The sequence below is a fragment of the Pipra filicauda genome, unplaced genomic scaffold (assembly GCF_003945595.2).
Source record: "Pipra filicauda isolate LSUMZ 115617 unplaced genomic scaffold, ASM394559v2 scaffold58_size5111680_pilon, whole genome shotgun sequence".
Classification (NCBI taxonomy): Eukaryota; Metazoa; Chordata; class Aves; order Passeriformes; family Pipridae; genus Pipra; species Pipra filicauda.
Genome location: NW_024104742.1, coordinates 166,399 through 178,819, shown reverse-complemented (window position 1 = coordinate 178,819; position 12,421 = coordinate 166,399). Strand labels below are relative to the sequence as shown.

At 51.0% G+C, this 12,421-nt stretch overlaps 1 protein-coding gene across 1 annotated transcript in view; it reads right to left on the bottom strand.

The window, feature by feature from the left end:
- Positions 1-10,987, bottom strand: part of GPC4 (glypican 4) — a 68,730-nt gene extending 57,743 nt beyond the window's left edge. Inside the window, exon 1 of the mRNA XM_027741599.2 lies at positions 10,627-10,987. Within this exon, the coding sequence (XP_027597400.2) occupies positions 10,627-10,987 (361 nt within the window). The remainder of the gene's footprint in view (positions 1-10,626) is intronic.
- Positions 10,988-12,421: the final 1,434 nt, after the last annotated feature.

The window sequence follows — 12,421 nt, the reverse complement described above, 5'->3', positions numbered from 1 at the left end:
TGAGGTATATAGATAGAAACAGTCTCCTGCAGCCAAATGGGGGGGCATGCATTCCCCAGGACAGGTCAGTGGCATCTGCAAAGCCACATGCACAGCTCCCCATGCTCCTAACAGCACCCCTAAGCGAGCACCCACTGCCCCATGGGGGCCCATCCTGCTCCAGATCCATGCTGTGCCCAGGGTCAGCTATACTGGGCGTGCACTGTTGGCACTCGGCTCTGCCATCAGGGCTGCTCTGAAACCCCAACACACCTGCTACTAAGCTATAAAGGAAAAAAACCCATCCAACCAAACAACACCCAACCTTACCTCTTCAAAAGGTTGCACTCAGGCTATTGTATTCTCCTCGCAGTGGCATTATTTATTCAATAAGAGCTCTGTGGTGGGTGTTATCCCCCGGTGCTCCAGGCAGCTCCCTGGCACAGCAACTGGGTGCTGCGGGAGGCAGGCACTTGCAGCCTGTTCAGCAGCATCACCCCTGTTCACAATTAGTCAGACATGGAAAGCAAACAAGCACTACATCAAGATTAGGCTGCAGCAGCTAATCCAGTAGCTCCGTACACACAAACGATATCCATGATGCACATCAACCGTCACGGATTAGTCCTGATATGGTAGAACTGGGAGGTGAAAGGAGCTGGCTTCTTCCTGCTGGTAGAAGCAGATCACTGGATTCCCTTCCTTGCAAATAGGTAAGCCCAAGAGTTTTCAGTACAAAGACGAGCACTGCACTGAGAAATCATGCAAGGTGGATTTAAACTCAGCTCCGCTAAGATGCCATGATGCTCCAAACCGCTACAGTGATGCTCCAAACCACCATCTGTGTCTTTCAGAACTTGTCCCAGCAACACAAACCCCCTTCACCTCCTCTCCTTTGCAATGACAAGTTGTGAGCTTTCTTCCATGCCTGGAGCCAGGGAAGGGAAGGGAGGCCAGGTCAGGCACAGAGCCCTTGTGCTGCCTCCTCACCCCGCTGCCATGCTCAGAGTGGGGAGGCAGAAGCGTGTAAAACCAAACCAGCATGCGACTGCACTGGAAGAAAGCAATCTCATTATGAGAGCTAATGAAAGTGAACCACAATTATTATGTAAACAGCACTGAATCATTAGCAGACGCTATCAAAGCCATTTTTCCCCCCACCGAGAAGAAAAGAGTGCGGCCCTATGGCACCCTCAGTTCTGTCTCTGAGCCGAGCCAAAACTCAGGAGGAAACCTGTTTGTTTTCCTCCAGTCCAAACCAAACCAGTGGTACCACTCTGACCCCTGATCTGCACGCCGAGCATCTGCCAGCTGCCCGCTCTCAATGCCTCTGCCCAGGCAAGGGGGCATGGCCACTAGTGCCTCACTGCCAGGCACCCTGTGCTCCCCCAAAAACTGCCAGCCAATGCATTTTGGAAACCCTAAGGTTGGCAGGTGAGCAAAACCAATCCACCCTGCACTGCTGAGAGCAAAGGCAAAGCCTGCCCGGGTGCCCACATGTACCTGGCAAGGGAATGATTTTCCATCAGGCTTACAATTGTGCTTGTTTCTTTGATCACATAAATGCCCAGTCCTCTCATGGGAATGGGCCAAGGAAAGCCAGGGAAGGTACAGGAGGTTATTTATCCCCCTTATTGCTATCATGCAAGTCTCTCCTATCACAGGTTTCTTTCCAATAGCACCACCCACCACAACTGGGTGAAGCTACTTGCTCTTTAATCTTCCGTGGGGCAAAGTTACCTCTAATACAAACAAACAAGCCAGTTAAGAGGACACTGTCCATTTTAAAGAGGACACTGCCAGTCAGCTGGCTGTAAAGACATTCAAACAAGATCCTCATGTTTGTAGGAGAAGCAAAAAAACTGCATTTCAGCCCAGTAAAAATCCTGGCTCCGTCTTTATGTTCCAAGAATGCTGAATCAAAACAGGCTCCACTCTTTAAAAAGAAGAGAGTACAAAGAAGCAAAAAGTTTGTATTAAAACCCATGTAATCTTTTTAAAACACCATTATTAGAACCTGTAGCACCAGCCAAGAGTGATTTATCACCTCCTGTCATCACAGCCTGCAACACAGAGCTTTTTATACCAAACTGTCAATGCTACCAAGCTAAAGCCCCAGCTCATAATTTCTTAAAGCTGGCCCTTTGCTGCCAGCAAATCCCCTAAACCCTGGGATTTGGGGGTTCAGGGCACTGCTGCTCCTCCATCAGAGCCACGCAGGGCGATGCGACCCATCACCAAGGATCCAGCACAGGTTCTGCACAGTGCTTGGAAGCAGGAGGATGTTTTAAGTCAGTGGAGGTAAACAAATTGCCCAGGGTTGTTTCGGCTTCATTCAAAAGGAAAGTCAACGGGCTGTAAAGGCTTTAACTGCACTTTTCGATGTGAGCACGTCCCTGGAAGGGACATACCTCGAGGTGCCTGGTTTTCACAGGGCAAGTGGTCAGAGCTCTCCAAAAACCAGACACCCTGACATTTGGGGTTTTCCTGTGAAGTTGTTACGCTAACACACCCCAAATCACCAGTAATTTCTAGAATAGCACTACAAACCACAAGAGGTTAAACCGACTGCACATTACTTAAACTAACCTAAGGGTGACCCCTGGAAAGGAACAGCTATTGGATGTTGTGGTTCTGTAGAAACTCAATTACCAAAGCCAATTTCCTATGAGTATTTTTAAAAAAGGAAAAAGAAGGGGGAAAAAAAAAAGCAGCAACAATGCTGACAATGTGTAAGGGCCACATATTTTCACCTCCTGAAAGCTGCAGCCTCGCCTGTACAAGAACAGTTCCTATTCCCACAAAAATGTTGAAACATATTTTAAACATTTCATCATTGTTTGCTCCCATCTGAATTTGCTTAAAATCCAGACAATTCCCAACTTCTAAATTGGAAACATTAAGAGAAATACTCCTTCAAAATCGTTTGCTCAGGGCAGGTCCCTTCCCACCATCCATGTACCTTTCCAAGACCAAAATCTGCAGAGAGAGAAGTCCCTCAAAGGGAACTCTCACAACTGCAAGTCAATCAGCCACTGGTTGTGTAAGCCACAGAAAATATGAGTAGAAAGACAGGAAATGAACAGATTTTATTTTTCTGCTTAAAAGATGAACAACAAAAAAAGTATTTCTAAGAGGTTTTTTGGGGAGGGGGATCAGGCAAAGTTTTACACTGGGAAAGAGGCACTACAGTCCTAATTTCACATTAAAAGCAACATCAGGCAGCCCTTAATGAAGACCAATCCCATCAATAGGTACCCACGCAAACATTTTTTTAAGCACCATCTCCATCCTTTCAAGCATTTTGCCAGGGAGGTGATGCACTGCTACCCTTGGGGACCACCACCCCTCACCCCTCTCCCAGGCCCCACAGAGACCTGATGGGTGATGAACTAGAAGGCACAAACTAGTGGGGAAGACAACTGTGCTGACCATGGCCATTTTCAAACAGAAGAAAACATTCCAAGAAAACCACCAAAGGCACATCTTCATGGGGCCGAAGCCTGCACACAGCCCACATGGCTGCCACCAGTCCCACACACCTAGAGCCTCCAACACCTTCTCATCAGGACCCCTCTTCCCAACACACTGCTTTTATCCAAGTTCCTTTCCCAGACCAGAAAGATGTAAACAAGCAGAAAATCCTTCAGCACAAACATGGTGCTTCAGCCACAGCCTTTGCAGGGCTGCACGTATTCTGCACAGGCAAAGAAAAATAGAGACGGCCCAAAATCTCTGCTAGAAAAGCAAAACAGTTTCATGAAACACTAAGGAAAGCCGGGAAGCAGGTAAAACGAGCTACAACAAAGTAGTAATCCCTTCTAATTAAAACACTTGGCAATTAAAAAAATACAGCAGCTTTCTTCCCAAGATGAACAAACCCATGCCCATGAAGAGCACAAACTGCACCTTTCAGGGGACCAGAGGGGTTTGCCATGGGGCATCTTGGAGCACATAAGGTAATTTAGGGAGCAAGGGGAAAATTTAAGAGTTTTGCTGGGCCTTGCATTGCTTAGCAATGGGAGAAGGAAGTTATCTTCATAATCTCAAAAGAAAGAGAAAGCAGGAGGAATGTGAGGAATGCAAGAAGGTTATTGCCCCGGAGACCGGGACTGGCAGCTCACTGCTCTCAGCCTGGCCCGCCGGGCGAGGAGACACACATCCTGACCTCTCTGGCTAACAAGAATTTCCTTTCCCCCCTCTCTTCCCCCCCCACCCCGCCCCAAAAAAAGGCAGAACAAAAGCAAGTCATCAGGTCCCTGAGGGTTGTTCCTCTGCTGGGAAGAGGCAAAGAATTTTGTGGCAGGATAATTCTGATGCTCCATCCTAGTCCTGCCCAAACCTGTGCAAGATGTCAAGGACTGAGTCTGTGCAACTCAACACACGTGCACATCCACAGAATTCCACGGTGAACATGGAATTCTCCCTTTACTTATCAGGGGAATGGCTGTTCCCCTGACAGGAGGTAAGAACCACATGTCTGACACCTCTCGAGAAGCACTGGCAGACCTTCTCCATCCATGCAGGTTCTGGTCTGCACAAGCCACCAGCCAACATCACAGAGTGGGCTAAGACCACAGACATCACTGCCTCAGGTAACTGGGACCCACTCAGCCTCCTGAGAGAGGTCTCAGCCCTACTGGACAGATGCTACCTCCAAGTCAGAAGATGCTTGTCTGGGACCTTCTCCTAACAGAGCCATCTTATACCATCTCACACACACAGCAGTGATGCTTCATCCTGAACTTCCTTGGCTCTACAGGTATCAGTGAAATACAACGGCAGAAGGGATATCCAGAGACCCAAACCAAACCCAGTGCCTCACTGTCGTGTCGGCCTTGCTCTGCTGCTGTTTCAGTGAGAATAAAAAGCCTGTTGACATACGAAAGCCACAGAAAATCTCCCTGAAACTACAAAACAGCACTGAAAACATTGTGCAGCTCTGGCCTCCTGCACAATGTACACACGCCTATTCAGCCTCTTAAAAAACAGCTACATGTCTAAGGAAACATCTGATAATTAAGGCAATTTTAACAATAGATAATAATTTGACTATGAATTGTATGGAATGTAATGACTGCTTATTCTGGCAGAAAAAACAGAACTTTCTATGAAGTGTCTGCCAAGGAAAACGATACTCCCACTCAGCCCGGACCACTGCAAGCAGTTGCTGTTAACCACATGCTTCGCGCTGCCGGCTGCTAGGACACGGCGCGCCGCTGCAGCCGAACAAAACCCCGCGCTGCAGATTTGCAGAGGGAAAGCAGCGTCCCAGGCGAGTGGTCGGAGCTGTGACTCAGCCGGGAGCCGCCAGTGCCAGCTCTTGCCAACGCTCACCGAGCCGCACGGCCGCCAGTGCCGGACGCCGGGGCGCTTGTCGGTGGCCTGCGGGCAAGTTGCACGCTGCCAGCTCCCCCCCTCCCGCTGTTTCCAGTTGCTAAATGACATTAGAAGCAGCTAAAAATACTTCAAGCGATTCTCTCATTTACTTTTCCATGCCAGCACTTGTGTTTGCCACGGGGATGTTCTCCAATGGTCACCTCTCCACCCACAGGTGGCCAGGCGATCACTCCATTAATGCATGCCAGGCAGGAGAAAACCCCCTGCCTGCCAAGGACCACTGCCTTCGCTGGACAGGAATCATGGCAAACAGGTACAGCTGGTGGTCAGGTCGCCCTGCACCTTCAAATGGACAGCGAGGAGGACCAGGCATTATCTGGTACTTATAACGCAGAGAGCCCAGGAGCTGCCTTGTGCAAACCAACTGCAACAAGCTCAGCAGTGCCAGACGGTACAAGTAACACCGGTCTGGACAGGATCCAGAAACCGTTTCTCAGTTGGAAGAGGCCGCATGGATGAGAAGCATATGAAAAACTAAAGGAGCGTTTGCTGAACTTGACAGGTAAAACAATGGGCTCGTTTTGGCTGGAGGAGAGTTAATTTTCTTCACAGTGGCTAGTATGGGGCTGTGTTCTGGATTTCTGCTGAACACGGGGTTGATAATATAGAGATGTTTCTGTTGTTGCCGAGCAGGGCTTACGCAGAGCCAAGGCCTTTTCTGCTTCTCGCACTGCCTTGCTGGAGAGGAAGCTGGAGGTGCATGGGAGGCTGGGAGGAGACACAACTGGGACAGATGACCAAACTGACCAAAGGGATATTCCAGACTATATGACATCGCGCTCAGTACATTAAGTGGGAGGAAGAAGAAGGAAGAGGAGGGGACATTTAGAGTGATGACATTTGTCTTCCCAAGTAATCATCAGGTGTGATGGGGCCCTGCTCTCCTGGAGATGGCTGAACACCTGCTTGCCCATGGGAAAAAGTGGATTAATTCCTTGTTTTGCTTTGCTTACATGCACAGCTTTTGCTTTCCCTATTAAAGTGTCTTTATCTCAACCCACAAGTTTTCTGGCTTTTACCCTTCCAGTTCTCTCCCAGATGCCACTGGTGGGGGAGTGAGTGAGCAGCTGCGTGGGGCTTGGTTGCTGGCTGGGGTTAAACCACAACAAACAGCAATGCCAAAAGCAGCCTTCCTGAGACCACTGGGACAATGCACCAGCACCCAATGACAGCCATAAACACACTGGAGACAAGTGAGCAGCAGGACACTGGGGCACCCCTGGCCAAAGTTACTTTGGGCACAGTCCCACAAGTCCAAAAATCAAGGGCCAACTGATTTCCTCTGTCACAGTGAAAGAACTGCTCTCCATGGCTCTTACAAATAAATGCAGCTATTCAATTAATTTGGTTCATTCAGTTTAAACAGAGATTATACCAAGCATCTTCACTAAGATTGAACAGAGTGCTGCTTTGTGCCTAGCTCCCTGCAAAGACAAGCTCCAGTTTCTCTCCATGCTCCCCAGCATGGCACCTTCCACACCATTCTGATTCCCTGCCACCACAGAGCCAGTGCCAGCAAGGGAAAGGATTACACTGCTCCAGGAACTTTCAAGTTAACTGACTACACTTTCCACCATCAGGCAAGATGGTTTTTTTCCTTTTCAATTCAGGAAAAGAAACATCTACTTCTTCCAATTAGCAGGAAAAGGGAAGGAATTTCCATCTGTTTAACACCTGAGGGCAAGAAGGAGCCTCTTGAAAGAAAGGTTGGGGATTTGTTTTTTAAATCACAGACACCTCCTGTGGGTCTCCGGATGCCACCACACCAGCTCACTTTGCATTTCATTCTGCAGCCCCACCGGACCAACCAGGACAAAAAGCCCCTGCAGATGGTCACTCCCGGGAGTTCTGCTCCATCACCATGACAGCCCAGAGACACATGGGATCAATAAGGAGCAACACATTCTGGGTAGTGTTTGAACAAAGTGAGCAACTACAGCCTGCAGGACCCAGACCTTCCTGAGATGTGACCTGTCCTGGGGAAACTGCTAAAAAGTCATCTTAAAAGCAGTTACAGGCTGGTGCTCTCCCCACGGCACCTACTATCCACACACTATCAAGAGTCAGGTTTCACAAACTAACCATGTAGACATCAGGTCTACGCAAGCACTGACCTCTCCAGCAACACCAGCAAGACTGCATCTCACCGCTACCATGAGCTCTGCCACACATACATCACAGGGCTGTAAGTGCAGAAGCTACTGAAGATCACTCAGGTACAAGGCAACCAAAGGGCCATGAAATGCTTCCACACAGATTCACAGCAGTAGTCTGTCTTTATATCTCCAACACCAAGGCTACATAAAAGGAAACAAATTCTAGAAGTCCCACACTACAAATAACACATTTTACACCTCTTGTCAAGCTTGCAGTGAGTTGACCAGCTGCACACTTCTTTCAGAAATGCTTAGGTACTTCAGCGAGATATAACCTGCTATTTATGCATATTCTAATTAGGCCCTAAACCTGGTCTAAACAAATATTAAGGTGAACTTCTGGGTAATTATGGACAAGGAACATAGCCTTTTAATGCCACTGAAATAGCAATGGTACAGATAAAAAGCCTGCTGGATTGGGCACTTCCTTGAAAAAGAGAAGTTGTACATACCAACTGCTCCAGAAGAATGTAAATGTGGCAAAAAAATCCATGCAAGATACTGCTAAACCCCAAAAGACTTCCATGCCCATCCAGTGAAGATGAGTTTCACTTGCTGTCATGTAGCCCAGTGCAGGGGCACCATCCAGCTGCTTCACTGTGACAATTCAAGGCCAACATTTTGTAGGATCAGTAATCGCTGACAGGAAAAAAGTCACTACACTTACAGAAATGAATTTGCCACAGTTTTTAGGGCACCTTTTCAGAAAGGTGCTAGAAAATTTCTGTCTCTGCACTGTGATCTAAAGCAACTCTGTAAGAGAATGCAAGAATAAAGCATAATCCATCAAACCAGTACAAAAATCTAAGAAAGGACTTGATGGACTTCAGACATGAGTTCATGCCAGAAGCAGCCACGTGTCCACACGTCATTCCATCAGCATCACAGCCCACTGAACCCTCCCCAGCCTGTCCTCCCCCACAGTTTAGTGAGCAGAGGTGTTACCAAGCAGAAATCCAGAATTTCCACCATGATCCCAATGGGATACTTGTCCAAGGACATGGCTCGTTCCCTCACAGGCATTTATCTTGTTCTCACCGATAGCCAGGCGCCCAGGTAACAGCCTTCCCAATTCACTTACCCTCCTGATGGAAAACACACCGCTTATCACCTGGAACACCAACTGAAATCAAAGGTTTGGCAAGTGACTCATTTTTCGAGACACACCACAGACCTTTTGCCCTGATGTCTGACCTCAGTCTCCAGCGTTATCACGGGCAGTGTTTCCCACCCAGCACACCAGTGCCCTGTGCTGATCCCACAAAGGCAATGGCAGGTGAAGCTCCCTACTCTCAGAAACTTAAACACCAGCAATGGCACTGGTGGTTACAGTCTGCATACACCAGCTGCACAGCAAAAGGGAAGATCCAGAGCCTCTAAACACAAGCCATGCCAAAACCACATGAATTCACAGGGGGAACGTGTAACTGCAGCAGGTGTAGCACCCCACTCCAGGTTTAATTTTAAGTTCAGTCACACCTGAGGTACACCACACTTTAAAGCTGTACACAGCACACCTCCTCCACACATTTCCACCACCTCCTCTGAAACACCCCAGCGGGAGCAGGATAACATTTTAAATGTAACTTTGCAAGACCTGTTGCTTTCCAAGCCAGGCCAGACACAGACTCCCTGTGCCCCTGGAACAGTGACTTAACCCAGCCAATATTTCAGTGTGTCATTGCAGAAAGCCCTTCTTTTGTCAAATAATCTTACCTTGCTCATCACATTTCTCTGGCCTCTTATTTCAAAAGCACAGGGTCAAACAGACAACAGCTTTAGAGCTTCAAATGGAAGTCCTGTCAGCATGATCTACTCCTGACATTCTCCAAAGCTCACCAAGTCATCTTAAACAATATATAAAATAAGGACTAGGTCAAACCTTCCCAATACTGGACTTATGAGGAAGCCTGCTCACGTCCTGATCCTACACCGATGAGAGCTGGACTCAAATCAAATTCAAGACTGTTTATTAGAGACCATTTTACGAAGCAGGGAGGGTGGAGAGAGTATTTTAAGTGCAACCAGTCAGACGTTTCTCATTAAAATATTTCTTGGAGAAGTAAACGGGCCTGCAATTTTATTCAAACAGATGTAGGCTAAAAGCATATCATTAGTCTGACAATATAAAAGCACAAGCAACTGAAATTATTTTAATTTTGTCAGTGAAAAGGATAATGTATGCATATCTGGAGGGCACACCAATGGTAAAGATTACCCCCAGCTTCTATCTGAGCCGTCTAAAGGTATTTACTTGAGGTCTGTCTGTGTTGTGACAGTGTCCCAGACCGAAATGAATGCCTCCAACACTCCACATTTTTGAGCCATTCAGTCATGCATTTTTGTTATTGTTGAAAGTAGTGCGAAATTGCAGTGCATGAGCTGGAGTCCTTGGTGGTCTCCGAGGATTCCAGCTAAAAAGGCACTTCCTTTGTTCCGCGGAGAATGCGGTCCAGTAGGTCATTCAGAAGGGGAAATAAAAGCAGCGGCCCTGGGAGGGAGATGAAGGATGAAACAAAAAGAATAAAATGTTTTGGGTGTGAGCACATTAGCTACCATTTCCTACTGCTGCCGACTGCGATCACTCCTGTCCCCGGGATGTGCGAGTACCTCGGGACGAAGGTGGAGGGAAGGAAGAAAGAAAGAAAAAGAAAGGAAGAAAAAACAAACAAACAACAAAAAAAAAAGGGAGCCATGTCTCGGTCCCTCCGTCAGCAGCCGCCGGGCACCGGGGCGGGACGGGCCGCCCGCTCCCCGCCGGGGCGAACAGCGGCCCAAGGGCAGGAGCGCCCGCCCCGCCGCCGCCGAGCGGGGAGCGGGGCCGGCAACAGGCGCGGTCCCGCCGCGCTCCGGCACGGCCCGGCCGGGGGGCGCCGGGACCCACCGCGCGGGATGGATGGGCGCCGAGCTCCGGGCAGCCGAGCCGAGCCGAGCCGAGCGGGGCAGCACGCCCCGAGCCGAGCTCCGGGCCCCGCGCTGGAGGGGGAGCCGGGCCGGGGGGAGCCGCGCCGAGGGTTGCCCGGCGCTCACCCCGCGCTCCGCGGGGCCGGGCCGGGCGCGCACAAAGGCGGCAGCAACGATCGCGACTCACCGCTGATCTCGTGGCTGGGCGCCTCGCTCTGGCTGAAGCCCTTGGCGGCGTAGAGCCTCCGCACTTCGGAGCAACTTTTGGCGCGGGGCTCGGCGGCCAGCAGCAGCGGCAGGCTGAGGGCGGCCAGCGCGCACAGGACGGGCGGCAGGCAGCCGCGCCGCCGCGGCATCGTGCGGGCGGGCAGGGGCCGCCGGGGCCGGGCGAGCGCGCCCCGAGGCTGCAGCCGGCGCTCCGCCGAGCCTGCCCCGCCGCGCCGCGCAGCAGCCGCGCCCGCTGCCCCGCGCCCCGCTCCGCTGCGGCTCCGCTCCGCTGGCCCGACGTGCGGCGGCGCTCCGCGAACTTGGCCCGGCAGGAAGCACATGGGGTGGTGGTGGTGGTGGTGGTGGTGGAGGAGGAGGAGGAGGAGGAGGAGGAGGAGGAGGTGGAGGGAGGCGGGGAGGGCGGCAGCCAAGCAGGATCGCGCAGGGCCGGGACAAGCCTCTGCAGCCCCCGGGAAAATCAGGAGCTGGGATCCGCCCGCCCAGCGAGGCGGAGCGGAGCCTGGGGCTGCCCGCCCGCCCGGCCCCGCGCGGGCGCCCCCTCCCGCGGACAGCGCGGGCTGTGCCCGCAGCCCCGGACGGGGGACCCCGAGCACCCCCATCTCGGCCGCCTCCCGGAGCCGGGGCTGAGCTCCTCGGCCTCGGGAGTTCCCACCTGGCACCCATGCTCCCACCCACCCCAGCCCCGAAGTGCCCCGCCAGGGGAAAGAAAGATTTCCCGGAGTGCATGGAAGGGCTGGCTTGGCTGTGCCTCCTGGACTGGAGCTGTAGATGGTTCAACTCTGCCCCAGGTTTAATGGGTTCACTAAGCTGATGAATTTTGACATCGTTGTGACAGGTTTGAACTATGTGCGCAAAAGACTTGTCAAAACCAACTTTTTTTTCACCAATCTTCTGTTTCCAAGACTTTAGCAGGACAGAGGCCTCACAAGCACATACACCAAGGTCCTCCAGTCACTCTGCTTTGCACCCCAGGCCCTGTACACAGACATGTGCATAGATGTAAACAAGCCCTGCTGAACCCTTGAACCCTTGGACCAGAGTCCAACAATTGCTCCTTGCTTCTGTTTACTGAAAATCACAGAAATCATACTGCAAGAATGACAGGCACCATCATAATTTCAGGGGCTGCAACGTCACTTAGAGGGGCTTTCTCCTTGTCTGGCATGGTCAGGTCTCGGTGTCCTTGTCCCCTGGGTGCGGGTGGTGTGTAGGGAGCTCTGCCCTGCTGCAGCATCCATGTCTGTGCCCAGTGCTGTGTCTCAACCCAGAGCTATTTGCCCCAGGACAATGTAGTGGCCTGGTGATAGCATAATTTAAGAAACAGAAATGTGCAGTGGTTTACGATACAATATGCTCCTTTGTTGTCCTCATTTCTCTCATTGCTGCACTGGGGAAGGACAGGCTGAAACAAGAGCAAAGGAAGTTGCCAGCTTCATCCCCTTGTTCCCAGGCTTTTGCCACCAAAACTCCAGGTGGGTCGAGAGGAAAAGCCCCTTTGTTCAATTCCCCAGTGAGAGCAAAGCGCAGTCATGCTGTCCTGCCAAGCACTTCTCCTGGGAACAAGATGCTCATCCAGTTCTGAGCTTTCCAGCGGTGACGCTGGCAGCTCACCACAGCCCTGGGGCAGCACAGGCTGCTGCAGTTGAGAAATCACACCAAAAGCAGAGGAAAACCACATTACCACAGCCTGGCCTGCGCCAGCCATGATGGAAAGGTTGCTGCTGTGGCAGGACTTCCCTCTGCAGGGAGCATCC